The sequence below is a fragment of the Pseudopipra pipra genome, chromosome 4 (genome assembly GCF_036250125.1).
Source record: "Pseudopipra pipra isolate bDixPip1 chromosome 4, bDixPip1.hap1, whole genome shotgun sequence".
Lineage (NCBI taxonomy): Eukaryota > Metazoa > Chordata > Aves > Passeriformes > Pipridae > Pseudopipra > Pseudopipra pipra.
In genome coordinates this window covers 75,068,627-75,088,490 of record NC_087552.1, presented here as the reverse complement: position 1 = coordinate 75,088,490, position 19,864 = coordinate 75,068,627, and the positions used below count along the sequence as shown (strand labels likewise).

Genomic DNA, 19,864 nt, shown 5'->3' with positions numbered 1-19,864 from the left:
CTTGTTCCTCACCCAGTGCTGGACATGAGAACATTGCTCAGAGCTCCCAGGGGTGGGTGTGAGGAAAAAATCACTGAAAAAGAACTTTTATTCCACCCCCCCAAGCACAGTGACTGGTGCAGCCCTGTCAGAACAACCCCAAAGATTTGCTTCTGCAAATAATCAGAAAAATCTTCAAGGACCTGCAACCTCCAAATAAATCCTCCACATAAATTCCAAACTGCCTTTTTTTTTTTCCCTTTCCAAGAGAAGTGAAAAAAGAGAGATCCTCCCATCTCCCAAACTCTTAATAATGCTGCTCTTCAAGCACTTTGGAGACGCTTCAATAAAAAGCACTGAAGAAATATTAACCAGAATTTCATCCCGAAGCCTTGTAGGTGGTTTGAGGGCCAGATCCACAAGAACTACATTCCAGTCTCATCCTCTGTTTGCCAAATCACTCCTTGTTTAAGGTGATGGACATCAAAAGGACGGTGGGAACCTCAAGAGCTTGGCCAGCAGAGTTTATAAAGCCCTCCATCCCTACTCTGTGAGCTGAACCCCGGGTTCTGCACGGCCACAGAAGTAAAATCTGACTGCCCTGTGATGCCTCAGCACCAACCTGAGAGAGAGAACTGGAGCCCCAGAAGTAACCCAGCCTCATTTCCCAGCTCCTGAAGCAGGAGAGGTCTGACAGTAATGAGAAATAAGGAGCTCTGAGCACAGTTGCCATGAAAACCGGCACCAAAAAAAAAAAAAAAATAATAAAAATATGCTCCTAATTTCTTGCTCAGCACAAGGGCCCTCCAAAGCTCTGCTCTGACTTTGTAGAACCACTGCAATTAGTTAGAAATGATTAAGTGAAAGACTCCGACTCCGGCCAAGTCACAGAGGACGCAGACACTGAGCTCAGTTACTGCTCCCGCTAATTGAAGTCCTGCTCAGCCCAAATAACTCGGCTGTGCAGCTTGTAAAACGTCTGAGCCTTTTCCTTTTTCCAGCCATGTCTTAAAAAACACATTGTAAAAGTTCCATCGTGCCACAGGAACCCGCCCGGCAAAGGCCGGGGCCGTTTCTGCGCCGCTTCTTTTTTCCCCCTTCCCCGAGTTGAAACGTGAACCTTGGGGGGAGCGTTTTGGAGACCACTTAGTTGGGTAAAAAAAATGTGATCCGTGAAACGTGGGGTTTTTCCGAGCTCACCTTGGAAAGAGGGCTCTGGTTCCTCCCAGGAAAGCAGGAGCAAGGATTGGGAAGGAGATGGGCTGTTTAATTGTCGGGAGGGTGGAAAAAGAGGAAGGAAGGAGCAGCTGATGTAGAGGATTTAAAGAGCTTTATAAAGAACAGGTTGGACAGGGCTTGGAACAACCTGGGCTAGTGGAAGGTGTCCCTGGTGGAACTGAACAATATTCAAAGTCCCTTCCAACCCAAACCATTCCACAATTTACTGAACCACTGCTAAAATAAAAGCACCGGGTTGGATCACAGAAGAGAAGAGTTTGCAGGACAGGAGGTGGTTGTGGGTGTATTTTAGTGACCAGTCATTCCACCAGTGGGAAGGGAAGCAGGGATTTACTTTCCCATCAAGGCAAAGGACAAAAGCAAAGCAGCAAATCATTGATCCCAAAGGCAGACAGAACTTGGCTCCTGGAGAAAGGAAGGACAGAGAGATCAGCAGGTTTTTATTGCAAGTCAAGAGCCTTGAACCCTCAGAGAGAATCGTGGAATGGGTTGGGTTGGGAGGGACATTAAAGATCATCCAGCTCCAACCCCTGCCATGGGCAGGGACACCTTCCACTAGCCCAGGTTGCTCCAACCTGGCCTTGGACACTTCCAGGGATCCAGGGGCAGCCACAGCTGCTCTGCCCAACCTGGGCCGGGGCCTCAACACCCTCCCAGCCAGCAATTCCTTCCCAAAATAGATGAAGAGGTCTCAGTCTTTCCCAATTCAGGACAAAACTTTATAATGAAATAAGGGAAAAGGAGGGAAAAAAATCCAGTCTCAGCTTTGACTTCTGAGAAATCCAGGCTTTTCCAGGCAGATCCCTGCACAGGGAAGATGGAAAACCTGAACATTTGTTCAGCTGGTGGGGATGAGAGGGAGGAAGAGAAGAAACAAGTGCCTGGTCCTCTGACTGGATCATATATTTTTAGGCATGAGACAATAAAATCCTCTAAACATTCCATGTCTACCATTTCCATGAGTACCCTCCCTGATTTTAGGAACCCATTTTGTTGATCCAAGAGGAGAAACAACCCTGTCCATGGGGTGACAGGAACAACATCCTACATACAGACCCCACCACGAAGTTCCTGCAGCTCCCCATCCCGAAAAACAACCCAGGCCGACTCATTTGCAACTGGAAAAGCCAATTAGAAAGGAAAAGAAAATTCCTAAGAAGCAGAAGCACCAGAAGAAAAAGAAGATTCCAAATAAGAAAAAGAAGACTCCAAAGAAAATTCCAAGGGAAAAGATTCCAAAGAAGAACGTCACAAAGAAGATGAAGAAGAAAAAGATTCCAAATAAGAAAAAGATGATTTCAAGAAGAAAAAGAAGATTTAATAGAAGAAAAAGAAGGCTCCAAAGAAGAAGAATCAAAAAAAAAAGATTCCAAAGAAGAAAAAGGAGATTCCAAGAAGAAAAAGAAGTTTCCGAGAAGAAAAAGAAGATTCAAAAGAAGAAAGACTCCAAAGACAATTGCAAAAAAGAAAATTCCAAATGTTACAAAGAAGAAAAGGAAGGTTCCAAGGAAGAAGAATAAGATTCCAAAGAAAAAGGAGATCCCAAAGAAGATGAAGAAGAAACAAGTGACTTCAGATGCTCCTCATAAGGCTTCCCCTCCAGATCCTTCCCAAGGTGAGGAAGTGATGATCACTCCATGGACACAAGGAATTGTGTATTGAATGCTGAGCAAACATCGGGAAAGACCTGAGGGACTCATCCACATTCCCCATCCAACATCAGACTCCTGTAAGAGACTCTCTCCCAGGACTTCAGGAGTCCCAACCACCAAGATGGTCAACTTAATGTCCAAGGAAACATTGGAACATCACAGTCTGGAGAAGAACTTTGTGAATACCTGGAAAAAAAATCAGTTCTTTTATAGAATTATCCCAGAGTGCTTTGGGTGGGAAGGGAACTATGAGGGTCATCCAATCCCACCCAGGGACATCAACTAGACCAGTTTGCTCCAAGCCCTGTACAACCTGGGAATGTTTGCAGGGATGGGGTATCCACTGTATCCCTGGGCAACCCGTGCCAGGGTTTTACCACCCCCGTGGTGACAGAGTTCTCCCTCATATCAAATCTAAATCAACCCTCCTTCAGTCTAAAACCACCACTCCTTGTCCTCTCACAACAGGCCCTGCCATAAAATCTGTCCCCGTTCCTGAGGGGACAATGTCCCCTGATCCTCCTGACAGGGACATTTCAGGACGGGCATTAACTGTGGGCAAACAGGGATGCAGTTTGATGGGAACTGTGGGCAAACAGGGATGCAGTCTGATGGGAACTGTGGGCAAACAGGGATGCAGTTTGATGGGAACTGTGGGCAAACAGGGATGCAGTTTGATGGGATACTGGGACTCCACGGGGCTGAACACAAGCCCTGACAGACTTTGGTAAACAACTCCTGTGGTCTGGATTAAGAACAGATCTCAAAGGCAGGAGAAGGATCACAGAGGGGGGCATTTTATCTGATCCATGACTAAAACCATTCCCATGCCCCAAGCCAGCCCTCCATGGGATGACCAGTGAAGCAATCCCCCACAATTTACTCCGGCCATAAAGGAAGCCTGTTTTTCCCGCAATCCCGGAGCCACCATATCTGGGACCAATAAACCTTCTCAATAGCGACATAAAAACCCTTTTCATCCCTTCTCCCCTCCAGAAAAGGTGGCAACTGCCATCCAAAAACGACCAACTGAAGGCTCCTTGTGCCCACGCCTTAAGGTCAACTCCCTGGGCCCACCACGAAGCCACGACAAACAAGTGACCAACCCCAGATCTAGAAAAGCTGCAGCTCCTGGGCTCGGCTTTGTAGGTCTTCTGGAAAGAGTTACCAAAGATAAAACAACCTTTCCATCATCTGATTTAAAAGGGACTTCTGGGCAATGTCTGTCCTAAAAAATCAACATAAATTTGCATTTATCCCCGGAGGCTCCTAGTACCAAAGGGTTCCCATTGGGCTTTAACAATGCAAATGCCCTTTCTCGTGGAACAATGACAAATCCTGGTTTTCTTGATGGATGCTCGTCCCCTACAGAAGTCAACAGGAAAAATGTGAGAGGGATCCGGAGCATCACGATGTCCTGACCAAGCTGCTCGAGTCTGCCCAGCAAAACACGATTAAGAAGTCAGCAACAAGTGGTGAAGATGTGCTGAAAGAGATCCCAATCTCGCCATAAAAGTCATCTCAGGTTCCTCCCAAGCCCTCTGAGCAAACTGGATCTTTGCTCTTCCGTAGCTTGTCAGCTTTGCCCACTGGAGAGGCTTTAGAGGAACAAACAATGGAAGGAGAGGGAAGGGAGTTAAGGCACTCCAGAGCTTAAGAAGTCACCGAGCTGTTGCTCAGGGACACTTCAGAAAACCATTCATCTTCTGAAGGGGCCCACCAAGAACGGCGTTTCAGTGGCTCTGGCACAGCAGGCTCCTGGTGGGAGGTCCTGTCAGAGCTCCCAGCGCCCAGGATTTACAGAGCCGGAGGAAGATAAGGCTGAGCTTTTGTGGGATCACCCACAAAACAACAATTGTCTTTGCAACGGAGAGGGAGAAATTCCTTCCTCCCACTCGGAGCCCCGGGCAGCTCAGCCCGTCCAGAGCATCGGGGACAGGTGGCACTTCAGTACTGAAGCCCCTCTGCCTAGTTCAGGAAATCAGGAGGCTCCAGGAGCACGGAAATTCCTCCGGCAGCACGGAGTTAAGAGGTGTGGGAAGTTCAGCAAAGAGTATTTGTACCAACCCAAAACCTTCACAGAATCACTGCCTGGTTTGGGTGGGAAGGGATCTTTAAAGGTCACCTGGTCCAACGCCCCTGCAATGACCACAGACATCTTCAACCAGGTCACAGCCCTGTCCAACCTGACCTTGGAAGTTTCCAGGGATGGGGCAGCCAGTCCTATCCTGTCCTGCCACAAAGGGTGTTTGATCCTCAGCAGAAAACCAAAATTAACTGTGCTGGACCCTCACCGATTCACAATAAATATTTGTTGACAATTCCAGACATTTAATAAGCAGATTAAAGCCACAATTTTAAAGCAAAGAGACCTAAACACAAGCTTTTGCTCTATTATGAAATATGTCACATCCAGCTGAGGACTCAGCCCAAAAATTCCACTTTGCCACTCAGGAAAAGTGAAAACACGTTCGAGGCCAAGCAGAAACTTCCCATCTTTAACTGCACGTCCCGAACGTCCGAGAGGCCCACGACAAACAGACGTTTCCCGTCGCCTTCAAACAAGTCCCACAACGCAAATGCCCCTGGAAACAGACGGGAAGCAAACTCATCCCGCGGATTCATCCGGCTCGGATCGTTCACCAGGAGCACAACCAGCTTTGAGCAACAGGGAAATGGAGCAGCAAATTCACTTTCTCCTCTTTCCGTGCCCTGGGAAGCGAGGGAGCCATTTTCCACGGTGAAGATGCCAATGAAACTCCAATGCTGGGCACCAGCTCCACGAATTCCTCGGGCTTGGGCACACTCCACGTGGCTGAGCCAAAACCCAGAAGCACAGAAACCACTTTGCTGGGGCTGCAGAGGATGATTTGAACCACGTGAACCACGGGAGGGACAGAAGGACGACCCAGAAGGGTGACTGGGATCGGCCAACGGCTCTGGGAAGGTTTGTGGTGTCCAGAGACTGGAAAAATTAACAAATCCAGCTAAAAATGAACGAGCTCAGCTGCTGTCAGTGACAGATGCCCATCAAGCAAATCCTCCTAGTTAATATTTTCATGGAATCATGGAATGGGTTGGGTTGGAAGGGAACTTAAAGCCCATCCAGTGCCATGGGCAGGGGCACCTTCCACTAGACCAGGTTGCTCCAGCCTGGCCTTGGACACTCCCAGGGATCCAGGGGCAGCCACAGCTTCTCTGTCAACCTGGGACAGGGCCTCACCACCCTCACAGCCAGGAATTCCTTCCCAATATCCCACCTATCCCTGCCCTCTAGCAGTGGGAAGCCAAAAGCTGGACATCTCACCTTCCATCCCACCTGCCCCCGGGGTTGGATCCGCTGGAACAGATTTCCTGGCTCGGCCAAAGCCGAGCAGACACAGAAATGACCCTTGGAAAACAGAACAAACATGGGGAAATCCCACATTTCCTTCTGTTCCCCCCATTTTTCCTTTCATCAGGGAGAAGTTCTCCCTCCCCACCGTTTGCCCCAGCACCTGGATCTTTCCAGAAAGGAAGGTTTTTCACTGGATACTCAGCATTTCACAGAAGCACTGCAGGAATATCTTAAAATACTTTTCAACCTCCAGGTGCAATAAAAAAAATTTTGACCCTAAATATGTTTACAAGGACACCTTGACTTGGTTTTGTACAAAGCAAACACGACAACTTTTGATGCAAAACCGGGGGGTTTTTGTTCTCAGTTGTGGTGGGGCTTTTTTTACAACAGCAAATAAATATTGCACCAGGTAACAAGAAAACAATAAAACTCTAGGAATAAGCCCTAAAAATGACAATATCAAAGAGTGACGTGGGGTGCAAACCAGGCACTTTTGTGCCTTTGAAGAGGTTTTTAACATCTTTTCCTGTAAGATCACAGTTCTCAATTTATAGAAAACAAATGTATAAACAGGCTGGAAGAGTCTTTGAGAAGAGCTGGGAAGAGAAAGAAGAAGTTCCCACGATAAGCAAACGGCAGAGCTCGTCGGACACGGCGACAGAAGGATTCCTACACTCAAATGTACAGTAGGTTTTAATTATATTGCAATAAAGAGCTATATATATGTGCATTTTTTCTGATTTACTAGATGGCTTCTTTAAATTCTAAGCCAAGTTGGGTTTGGGTTTTTTTTTTAAGGAAAAACCGTTTTTTTTTAAAACAAAAAAATAAAATAATTAAAAATAGAAACGGCGCTGCAGCAAACATTTGGAAAATTTTGGGAGTCGATTGTTTATTGGGACCCCAACTGATTTTAATGAAAAAATATGGTTATAATTTAAAAAAAAAAAAAAAAAAAAGGCACTTTTATGTTTTGCATAAGGAAAGTCCCTACAATGCAACCTCCGGGGCACTTTTTAAAGAAGAAGAAACCAAATCTCAAATGGTCGCGGGGGCTCTTCTGGCCAAAAACCCTCCTCGAAACCCCAAAGATGTGGGTTGCAAAGTATTTCAAGTATCCACAACAAGTGAAACTGGATGTAGAGAAGTATGTTCTCAACATTTACTTCTGTTTCTGGTGAAACTGGAACCAGATGACCCCTCCCAACACATTGTGGGAAGGGCTGGTTAAGCAGCTGCAGATGGAGCCCGACTGCTGCTCGCTGACATCCGTGGTGCTGATCGGTTCCATCCAGCTCCACGAGGTCAGCTGGGGGGTAAACTGGGATGATCCCTCCCCTCAGAGCATCCAAATGCATCCCCAAGGCTGCAGGTTTGGTCCAGCAAAGAATAGAGCACCATTCCAGGGGGAGATGTTGACCCCACGTGGGACATCTCACCGGGGTTGGGATGGTGGGGTCATGTCCTGCTCCCGTGGGTGGCTCTTCCATGTTGGTTCTCCCACACGGTTTCCCTGCCTCAGCTCCACCATCACAGCCTTTCCCTGCTCATTCCACCACAAATGTTATCCCAGCTTGGATCAGTGTCACTGTGAGGTTACAGGAAAGGTCTCCAAGTGACCCTGACTGGGCTTGGATCATCCTGGGCTCAGCCTGGAGAAAAGGAGGCTCAGGGGGGACCTTCTGGCTCTGCAACTCCCTGACAGGAGGGGGGAACTCGGGGGCGTCGGGCTCTGCTGCCAGGGAACAAAGGACAAGAGGAGAGGGAACGGCCTCCAGCTGTGCCAGGGGAGGCTCAGGTTGGACATCAGGAGGAATTTCCTCCTGGAAAGGGTGGCCAGGCCTTGGCAGGGGCTGCCCAGGGAGGTTTGGAGTGCCCACCTCTGGAGGTGTCCAAGGAAGGACTGGCCGTGGCACTCAGTGCTCTGGGCTGGGGGACAAGGTGGGATCAGGCACAGGGGGGACTGGATGGTCTTGGAGGGCTTTTCCAACTTCAAAGATTCTGGGATTCTACAAAATTCCCACCACAGGCAGTGCCTCCTCCACCAGCTTTGCAGAGCACACACGAGGCAACTCCACCATCTCCTGTCTCACCTGGAATCCCACGGACGCTGCTCCAACGTGGACCACAAAACTTCCAAACCAGACTGGAGGTAGCATTTACCTTTTTTAATCCTTCCTGAGCTAACACAGCACCAACCTCTGGGATACCTCCAGGGATGGAGCATCCACAACTTGCCCAGAGAAGCTGTGGCTGCCCCTGGATCCTTGGAAGTGTCCAAGGCCAGGTTGGATGGGGCTTGGAGCAACCTGGGCTATTGGAAGGTGTCCCTGCCCATGGCAGGGGGTTGGAATGAGATGAGCTTTAAGGTCCTTTCCAATCCAAAGCATTCCATGACTCCATGATAAAACAAACCACACCAAGTTCAGGAGGAGCCAAGGTTGTCCAGACATCAAAGGGCTGGAGATGACTCCCCTTTAATTACAGAAACACCATCCCCTAAATGCCAACAAACCCCTAAATCAGCCTCTCCTGTGCCAGTGCCCACTTGGAAAAACGATGTTTTAGAAGCAGCAGCCACGTTTTATCCCACTTCTTGGATAATTAGAACACAAGTCACCGTAACTTGACCAGAAATCTACATGAACTAGAAAATACATGGAAATTGGGAATAAAACAGCACCACCAACAGTCCCCACATACACACACATGTACAGACACACATATATACATACACACATCTTTACAGAGGGCTGGTTTCATCAAGCTGAAAATAATTACGAGGCAAATCAGTTGGGAAAAAGGAACGTAATCAGAAAAATATGAAGACTAATTGAAAATTGTTGAAGAACATTTTAAGTAGATGCTCCAAAAGCCACAATCCCACAACTGAAAGGGGCGGCCACGCCGGTTAAAAGGCAACCTGGCTCAGAGGGAGGTTAAGGAGGCAGTAAAAAAAGGAGGAAAAAAGAAAAAGGGGACATGACAAAGGGAATAAAGAGGGAACCTCAAGCTGACAAAGAAAAATCTGGAGTTGGGAAGTGTAGAGAGCTGATATGGGAAGCAAGAGGATACAGGGAGAGATCAGTGGCTGCTTGAGTTTATCCATAACATGCTGAAACAGTCCAAAATGGATTGTTTCTCTCTAAAGGAGGATTTTTGGAAGGGTTCAAGGCCAGCTTGGATCCAGGAATCCTTCCTTCCAGGTTGGAAGGATTCAAGACCAGACCTTGGAGCAACCTGGTCCATGGAAGGTGTCCCTGCCCATGGCAGGGGGTTGGAAGTGGGTGAGCTTTAAGGTCCCTTCCAACCCAAACCACAGTAGGATTCCATGATTTTTTTTTTTTTCTGTGCAGAACTGGAAAAAAACGGTCACTGTTATCTTGTTGTGCCCTGCTGAGGGATCATTGCCATGGAATGGGATGGCAGGTGGGACAGCAAAGCACTTTTAGTTCAGTGGATTGTACAGTTCAGATGGACAACCACGGAAACATTGCCATGACTCCTCCTAATGCACTGCAATTAGTTCTGATATCCAAACTCGAGAAGGCTGGTGAAAAACTGCTCTTGTTTCATATCCCAGCAGATGACCAGACTGGAAAATTTGGAGTTTTTCCCCACTGGGAAGCTGATTTCCACCACAGCAAAGGTTAGTGAGCTGTAAGTATTCAGCCAGGGGACTCAGGTTTGCAGTTTAGTGCCACAAAAATCAAAGTATTTCAAAGGTGGACAAGAAATGAAGTCCATGTTATTCTCAAAGAGAGGGAATTAGTGAGGATGACACATCAAGTGCAAAGTACCTGAATGTTTGGAGAGAGCAGAAGACTGAAGAATATCTTGGCAATTATTTTCCACTGATTGTATCTGCAATCCTTCAGGAAAGGAAGGGAATAAACATTAATGAAAGAGGTAATTACAACAAAGAGAAGACAACGAGCAGACAGGCAGGAAAATTCCTAAAGAGTGGAAGCAAACAGGGCAGAAACCTGACAATGACACTGAATGTGGGTGTTTGTAGAACTGAGGACAACAACAACAACAACAACAGGGAATTCCATCCACAGCTGCTACACCTGGAAGGAATGGTTTGGTCACGAGGTACAACAAGGTGAAGAGCAAGATCCTGCACGTGGGTTGGGGCAATTCCAAGCAGAAATACAGGATGGGCAGAGAAGGGATGAAGAGAAGCCCTGGGAGAAGGATTTGGGGGTGCTGGTGGGGGAGAGGCTGGAGATGCCCCAGCTCAGACCCCCTGTGCCCTGGGCTGATCCCCCGGCGTGGGCAGCAGGGCAGGGGGGGATTCTGCCCCTCTGCCCCTGTCTCAGCTGAGACCCCCCTGCAGAGCTGCTCCAGCCCTGGGAACAACAGCACAAGGACGTGGAGCTGCTGCAGAGAGTCCAGAGGAGGCCCTGGAGCTGCTGCCAGGGCTGGAGCCCCTCTGCTCTGGAGCCAGGCTGGGAGAGCTGGGGGGGTTCCCCTGGAGAAGAGAAGGCTCCAGGGAGAGCTGAGAGCCCCTGGCAGGGCCTGAAGGGGCTCCAGGAGAGCTGGAGAGGGACTGGGGACAAGGCAGGGAGGGACAGCACACAGGGAATGGCTTCCCACTGCCAGAGGACAGGGCTAGATGGGATATTGGGAAGGAATTGTTGACTGTGAGGGTGTTGAGGCCCTGGCCCAGGTTGTCCAGAGAAGCTGTGGCTGCCCCTGGATCCTTGGGAGTGTCCAAGGCCAGGTTGGAGCAACCTGGTCTAGTGGAAGGTGTCCCTGCCCATGGTAGGAGGTTGGAACAAGATCATCTATCTCTAAGGCCCCTTGAAATCCAAAGCACTTTATGATTCCAGAAAACATCAGATTTCTGGATTTCTCCAAAGCCTGGAGATGAGAAAACCTCCATTGTTGCAGCTGGAGCTGCTTCTCTGCCTCGAGTAAATCCAGGCAGCAGAGCCCTGACCAGCTGTGCCCTGGCTGGGTTTGCTCTGCTGACCTTTCAGATTCTGTGTGAACGCTTAAACCTTTTCTTTTAAAACGAAATAAATTGAAAATTATTTAAAAAAAATAAAATAAAGTAAAATAAAATAAACGGGGGAAAAAAATAAAATAATTAAATAAAAAAATTCAATAATATATTAAAATTAAATTCAGAGAGGCACCAAGACCACAACTGATCCCTAACGGCACCACCTAAAACCAGCCATGGGAATAATCCAACAAAAATAAATATATGCCCTCACACTGCTGTGCCCTGGCTGGGGTTTGCTCTGTTGACCTTTCAGATTTTGTGAACAACATTTAAATCTTCTACTTAAAATCAACTTTTCCTGTAGAAAAACTGTTGTCCTTTAAGCTGCCCAAACACCTTGGTCTGGAGTGAGAACAAACAGACAACTCTTAAGCCTGGAAATGGTTGGGTCTGAAGGGGAAAAAAGTATATTTGATAGATAGATAGATAGATAGATACACAGATATAAAAAATATACAAAATATATGTAACATTTATACATTTATATAATGTTTATATATTATATGCAAATATCTATAATTTATATATTATTTATATATTTATATATTGTTTATATATATGTATATCTATAATTTATATATTATTTATGTATTTATATATTATATGCAAATATATATTTATCTGCATATTACTTATGTATTATGTATTGTTTATATATGTGTGTATCTATATTTTATATATTATTTATGTATCTATATATTATATGTTTATTTGTATATTATTTATATATTATATATTGTTTATATCAAAATATCTAAATATATACACCTATATATAATATATATATAAATATATAATTTATATATATATTATTTATATTGGATATATACATAGGATATATATATTATTTATATATTGTGTGTTATATATAAATATAAATACATAAATGTGTATTTAATCTCTAAATTGATGTTTATTTGTCTATTGTTTCTATATTATATATTGCTAATATCTATATATCTATATATCTATATATCTATATATCTAAATCTATATATCTCTCTGTATCTCTCTAAATATCTATATATTGATACATAAATTGATAGATAGATAAATATCAATATATAAATAGACAGATCTATATACTGAGATATTGATATCTATATATCTATATAGATATATAGAGATATAGATATATATCTATATATTGATATATAGATGATATATAGAGGTATATATCAATACATAGAGAGATTTATAGATATAGAGACCCATATATTGATATATATATATATTGATATATAGATGATATATAGATATATATCAATATAGAGAGAGATATATGGATATATAGACCCATATATTGATATATCTATATATTGATATATAGATGATATATAGATATATATATCAATATATAGAGAGATATATGGATATATAGACCCATATATTGATATATCTATATACTGATATATAGATAAGAGAGATATACAGAGATATAGAGAGATATACAGATATATAGATAGAGAGATATAGAGAGATATAGATATAGATATATAGATATATAAATATATAGATTTAAATAGATAGCTAGATATACAGATAGATATGGATATATAGATAGATACAGATATATAGATATATAGAGATATATGAAAATTCAGAGAGGCACCAAGCCCACGGCCCATCCCTAATGGCCCCAGCTGGTACCAGCCTCGGGAATAATCCCACAAAAATAAATATACGCCCCAGACAACCAGAGAAATACTTTCCCAGTAAGTCTTTAGTGCACGCTCTGCCCTCTCCCCCCGGGGTCAGCCCTCCTTGGTGAGTCACCACCTGATTCATTTTCCCGTAACGCTGCGAGTTCAACCATCCAAGAACTTCCAAGTTTTCGTCAAAATCCATAAACACGTCCTGCTCCGTCCAGCAGAACATTGAACTTGGCGGGGCCCGGCACCACAGCGGTGGCCACGAGTCAAGAAAAATCCTCCTTGGAAGAGCCAAAACATCTCCCAGGAGTTCAGTGGAGGAGGGCTGGAAAACGGGCGCCTCCCCGGAGCACAACCGTCCTTTGTCATAAACAAAACACCCCCAAAAGCTCGCAATTACCCCGCTTTTACGGTCGTTATTTCACATTTCCATTAAACACACGTCATCCCGTTGGCCGAGGGAATTTATCCATATTGGATAAATTGGCAAAGTCAGGCCCACGTGGATTAATAACTCACCCAAGGCCACACAAGGAGCGTTATCAGAGTCGGGATCAGAACACCAAAAGCCTTGGCTCGACTTCTTTTTTCTCTTTAAACTCCCCTTTTCTTTTTAAATTTGGGCTTCGCCACAAGAAGAAAAACACGAAGCCTGAATTTATTATTCCTATAGGCAGCGAGTTCTCCGAGGTCACGGCACTCACAGAGCCCCGACATCCCAAATAACCCTCCCAAAATCCAGACGAGGAGTCGTCCCCTAATTAAAAACCCACTTCAAGGTCAGTGGTTGTGGTCGAGGTGGAACTTGGGAGCTTGGAGAAAAAACAAGTCAGTCAGATCACAAAGGTTTTCCAAGGGATGATGCAATGCCCACCACAAATCCTGATGGATCATTCCAGAAGGTCTTTTACTCCACCTCTACCCAGCTGGGACCTTCCCCTTTGCCTCTCACCAAACCTTTGGGTGCTTCTTTGAAACGGTAGCTACGACTGGTGGTGTTTAACAAACATCCCCAAACACAGAGCTCACAGCCCCCTTAGCTGATAAATCATATAAATCAAGTTCTTCAAGCCTTGGAAACCCTGTTTCCAACCCATAACCCCGGTAAAGATTCCAATTGTCACATCTGTCTGCGACAAAATCATGAATAACTTCAAAAATATTAGGACAATCTCTGCATAAAAGCCTACTGCTCAAAGGCAAATTTTGTGCTGCATGAAGTGGAATAAAGTAGAATAAAATAAACACCTGCCACGAGAATGTTCAGCAGGATTCAGGACACGGCTCAATTGGAATTTTTCACCTGAGCTGTTCTACTTTTGTTCCTGCAAGATGCAGCAGCTGGGGAGGAGAGGTCGAAAGATTAATTAAAAACTTTATTTAGGAGATGACACTCCCAGCAGAGGTGTTCTCTAATTTGCCAGAGGTAAAAAATAGCTCCCTCTGCTCCCTCTGTTCTGGATTTTGGCCATAAGAAAATTCATTCCTTTAGGACACCCTAAAATCACTGGAACTGATTTCACATCAAAGATTTAAGTCCTTCCTACCCAGACCTACGGAACCCAGAGGAGTCTCCAAAGGATCCTCAGCAGCATTTCCCTGGGAATGGCTGGAGCTGTGCCAGGGCAGGGGCAGGGTGGATTTTAGGGAAAGGTTCTTCCCCCAGAGGGTGGTTGGGCACTGCCCAGGCTCCCCAGGGCAGTGGGCACAGCCCCAAGGCTGCCAGAGCTCCAGGAGGGTTTGGACAACGCTCTGAGGGACAGGGTGGGATTGTTGGGGTGTCTGGGCAGGACCAGGAGTGGGACTGGATGGTCCCTGTGGGTCCCTTCAAGCTCAAGATATTCTGGGACTGTGCTTAAGGGCCACACAAGACCAGAAGGGCTTAAAATCCCCCCCATGTGACAACACAAAGATGACTCCCCTCCCTGCAGGAGGAAGAATTTCCAGTCCTTTCTTTGTGACAATAAAAAGAGGAGATTTCCCCTGAGGGTGGGGAGGCCCTGGCACAGGTTGGGCAGAGAAGCTGTGGCTGCCCCTGGATCCCTGGAAGTGTCCAAGGCCAGGTTGGAGCAACCTGGGCTGGTGAAAGGTGTCCCTGCCCATGGCAGGGGGTGGAAGGAGACGGTTTGTAAGGTCCCTTCCATCCCAGAGCATTTCAGGATTAACCTCCACCACAAACTGTTTAATGAGGGGAAAACGAGGTGGAATTGCAACAATCCCTGTGCTGTCAAAGAGAAGAGGCAGCACCAACAAACAATGCCAAGAGAATCCCAACAGAAGGAAAACCCCTGGAAGGATCTGATTCAGCCTCAAGAGATTCCAGACCAGCACAACAACGGGAATTAGGCAAGGACAGACTAATCCATGTGGTGGCCTTGGCACTGCTGGCCTTGGACTCGATGCTCTCAGAGGGCTTTTCCAACCCAAATGATTCCAAGATTCCATGATTCCACCCAAACCAGGCTAAAACAAAGCCTCGGCCTCAATTCCACCACCAATCCCACTGCAGGATTTTCGGGATCTCCGGCCCAGCACTCGGAGTTCACACTCGGTCAAACAAAACTTCCCTGAGCTTTCCAACTGAGCTGCAATTTTCCACATCTTCAAAGAAACTCAACCCTTCTTTGGGCCCTGGATGGCCGTCAGAGTTATTATTCTGCTTCATTTCTACATTTTCTTATATTATCCCACCTAAAATGGCAAAAGGGATTATATTTCTACGTCCTTTTGTAGCAAGAGGTGGCAGGAAACTCAGAAATTCTCAACGAAAATTAAGAAGAAATATATAAATATATAAAATAAATAAATATATAAAATAAATAATTATATAAAATAAATAAATATATAAAATATATAAAATGAATGTATAAAAATATTTATACATAAGTATGTATATAAAATAAATATAAAATAAATAATTATATAAAATAAATACATATATAAAAATATAAAAATAAATGTATAAAAATATTTATACATAAGTATGTATATAAAATAAAAATATATAAAATAAATAATTATATAAAATAGATAAATATATAAAATATATAAAATGAATGTATAAAAATATTTATACATAAGTATGTATATAAAATAAATAAATATAAAAGAAATAATTATATAAAATAAATAAATATATAAAATATAAAAATGAATGTATAAAAATATTTATACATAAGTATGTCTATAAAATAGAAAATATATAAAATAAATAATTATATAAAATAGATAAATATATAAAATATATAAAATGAATGTATAAAAATATTTATACATAAGTATGTCTATAAAATAAATAAATATATTAAATAAATAATTATATTAAATAAATAAATGTATAAAATATATAAAAATAAATGTATAAAAATATTTATACGTAAGTATGTCTATAAAATAAATAAATATATAAAACAAATAATTTTATGAAACAAATAAATATATAAAATACATAAAAATAAATGTATAAAAAATATTTATACATAAGTATGCATATAAAATAAATAAATATATTAAATAAATAATTATATTAAATAAATAAATGTATAAAATATATAAAAATAAATGTATAAAAATATTTATACGTAAGTATGCATGTAAAATAAATAAATATATAAATATATAAAATTAACTAAATGTAGAAATGTATAAAAATAAATAAAAATAAAAATTAAAAATAATTTTAAAAATTTAAAAAAAGAGAGAGAAAAAGGGAAAAGGAAAAAAATTACTGAAAAAAAGGGAAAGGGAAAGGAGAAAAACAAAACCTGTCAGTTCCTAACTCAGTCTAATACTGGTTTAGAGAGTAAACCAGGTGACTAGAAAACAAATAGACCATAATTTCTAAACACAACACCCCAGGAATGTGTTTCAGGTGAAGTTTTTTGAGTGTTGGGGTTGTTGGGCTTTGGGATGTTTTTGTAAGAGGAGCAGCAGCTCTCAGACTGCACGTGGGGAAACCTCCTACCAGCAAATAAACCAGAGAAACCCTCCTGAACTCAGGGAAACGGAGGAGGGAGAAGAGACAACCACATGTTAACGAGGTGTAAATAAAAAGTCTGCAAAATTCCCGCTAAAAACCAAAGTCAGGGCACGAGAAACACCTTCCAGGGAAAACTGGGACTTGCAATTGTAGCTATTAACGACTTGCAATCGAGGAAATAAGAATTTTACACCTTAAAGGGACTCAGATATTCAACCCTGAGGTCACAAGAAGGGTTTTTAATTCCTGCTGGTTTTCCAGGAGAGTGAAATGCCAGGAATCAGGGGCTTATTCCAATACCTCATCCAGGGCTTTGAAAATTATTGTCACATCTCCTCTGCTTCCCCGTGGGATCCATGGATACACAGGACCTCATTCCATCCCCTGCAGGACAATCCAAAGGCTGGGAGAGGAAGCTCTGTGACAGCACCAAGAGGAGGCTGAGGAATCTCACACCTGGAAAGTGGATGTGCAAGGAAGGATGGAGCCAGGCTGGGAGAGCTGGGGGGGTTCCCCTGGACAAGAGAAGGCTCCAGGGAGAGCTGAGAGCCCCTGGCAGGGCCTGAAGGGGCTCCAGGAGAGCTGGAGAGGGACTGGGGACAAGGCATGGAGGGACAGGACACAGGGAATGGCTTCCCAGTGCCAGAGGACAGGGTTAGATGGGATATTGGGAAGGAATTGCTGGCTGGGAGGGTGGAGAGGCCCTGGCACAGGTTGAGCAGAGAAGCTGTGGCTGCCCCTGGATCCCTGGAAGTGTCCAAGGCCAGGTTGGAGCAAGCTGGGCTAGTGGAAGGTGTCCCTGCCCATGGCAGGGGGTGGAACAGGATGGGCTTTAACATCCCTTCCAACCCAAACCATTCTGTGATTCCCTGAACTGTGCAAACCACACGAAGTTCCCGAGCTGACAGACACCAACCACACAAACCCACGGATATTCCAGGTTCCTAAACTTGCCAAAGCAGCCAAACATCACTTTTTTTTTGGAGGGGCAGGTACTTTGCAGTTGTCTCAGGGAAGCAATAACCGCTCCCAGCACCACACGCTCCACAAAGCACATCATTATTTACCCTGGTTTACTGCAGGAAAATAACCCAACAGCCCTGAGGTCCAGAGGGGGCTCTGAGCCATGTCCAGCTCAGGCAGCTCCTGCTCTCCAACCCTCCGGCACTCAGGAAAACGCTGACTCTGCACTTTCTCCCTCCCAGGCACGGTGAGGAATGAGCTTCTCCTTCCCAGATTTGCAGCACGAGCAGCCAAAAAGGGGGAGAGAGAGAGAGAGAGAGAGAGAAGGGACAGAGTTCTTCTGAAGGCCACGTAATAGTTTCCTGGTAATTATCCCCCTTTCCCTGCTCCCGGGGCTGCACCGACGGCGGCGGCTCCGACCTCGCAGCCAATAAATAAAACCTTCAGGAACAGCATTAAAATCATGCACTGGAGCACAGGAGCCACTTCACCTCTGCAAGGGCTCCTTTCATCTTTCCGAGGATCCCACTGAAGCACAGACCTTGCCCTGGAAACCTGCACTGCTTGAGGCTGAGGAAGGAAAACACGGGAATTCCGCAGCTCTCCCCCTGTGACCCAAATCCAGGGACACCTGAGCCACCACAGGTGGAGCCAATTCCATAACAAACGAATGAACTTTCATTTTACCCTGATTTTTAGGGTCTGAAAGGGGCACCTAATAAGAGAGAATTTCTCAGCTGGCATCATTGCCAATTTGTTATCAGATGTAGAATAAATTTCTGATTTGAGAGACCTTCGCCTTCTACAGTTTGGAGGTTTTGCACTTCCCCAGCAATTCCTGGCCCCCACTTGTGTCCTACCCTCATACACCCCAAATCCTGCCAGCCAGAAAGCAAATATTCAGCTGGACATTCAGAAAGGCAAATAATCATCAACAGGTCTTTTAATTTAAGGTCCCTTCCAACCCAACCCACCCTGGGATTCTGTGATAATGTGATTTTAGGTCATTATGGTGGCACTTCACATTGCTTTAAACACATATGGATGGAAAATGGCACTGATAAAGGAACAGCCAGACAAGGAGGGAAAACTGCCTGTTGCTTCCCAAACCCAGCAGCCAAAAATAAGGTTTTCATCTCCAAGTAGGTGCTTGGAGGTTCCTGAAATGGATGAAGCAGAGCAGGAGTGAAAGGCGAGTGCAACGAATGTCCTGGGCCTTCTAACAAGCAGATATTCTGATTTCCACTGGAAAAAACAACTGTGAAAATCCCTTCCCTCAGAGTTCCCTGTGCTATGAAGTCAAGGGGCTCAAATCCCACATTTCACTCCTCTTTGTCCAGGGAATTTTGAGGCATGGGTTTTCTCTGGAGAGAATCAACCAGGATGGGATGGATGACTTGTAAGCAGCCTGCCCAGCTCTGGCCAACAGCACAGAAGGGTCCTTTCTGTTGCATCTCTCATTTTATATCCCTGACACCCTACAAGCCACAGCCGTTGGGGTCTTTGATTTAAAGCACAAATTAAAGGGGGAGAGAGGGAGAGAAGACCAAAAAAATCTGACCACAAAGCACAGGGCAAATGAGGAACAAAAGAACCGACCTGGAGCCGCCGGAGCTGCCCCTGCTCCTTCCACCAGACACCCCAGGAGCTGCTCCTACAACTGCACCAAAAAAAACCCTGAGGTGATCCTGTCTGATTCCCAATCACCTTCCCCAAGCCTTCCAAGAGTTCCACAAAGATCACAGCCTTCAGGTGCTGGAATGGGTCTCAGCTGGGAATTGTCCCACCATCCCATGAGGAATGTGCAGTTTTGGGCAAAACAACGTTGGGAAGAGATTGAGCCACTGGAGAGTGTCCAAAGGAGGCAACAGAGGTGGGGAAGGGCCTTGATTGGAAGCCATGGGAGGACACTGAGGGCACTTGGGGTGTTCAGCTGGAGGAGACTGAGGGGAGACCTCAATGGGGTCTTCAACATCCTCAGGAGGAGCAGAGGAGGGGCAGGGACTGAGCTCTGCTCTGGGGGGACCAGGGACAGCACCCAGG

At 44.7% G+C, this 19,864-nt stretch overlaps 1 protein-coding gene across 5 annotated transcripts in view; it reads right to left on the bottom strand.

The window, feature by feature from the left end:
• The window catches only part of EXOC6B (exocyst complex component 6B), a 338,997-nt gene that overhangs the window by 207,430 nt on the left and 111,703 nt on the right, over positions 1-19,864 (bottom strand). For 3 of the 5 annotated variants that reach the window (XM_064653623.1, XM_064653619.1, XM_064653620.1), the window contains exon 7: positions 10,011-10,082. The exons of the other annotated variants lie outside the window; for them this stretch is intronic. In XM_064653623.1, coding sequence (XP_064509693.1) covers positions 10,011-10,082 — 72 coding nt within the window. The remainder of the gene's footprint in view (positions 1-10,010; positions 10,083-19,864) is intronic. 5 annotated transcript variants of the gene reach the window in all.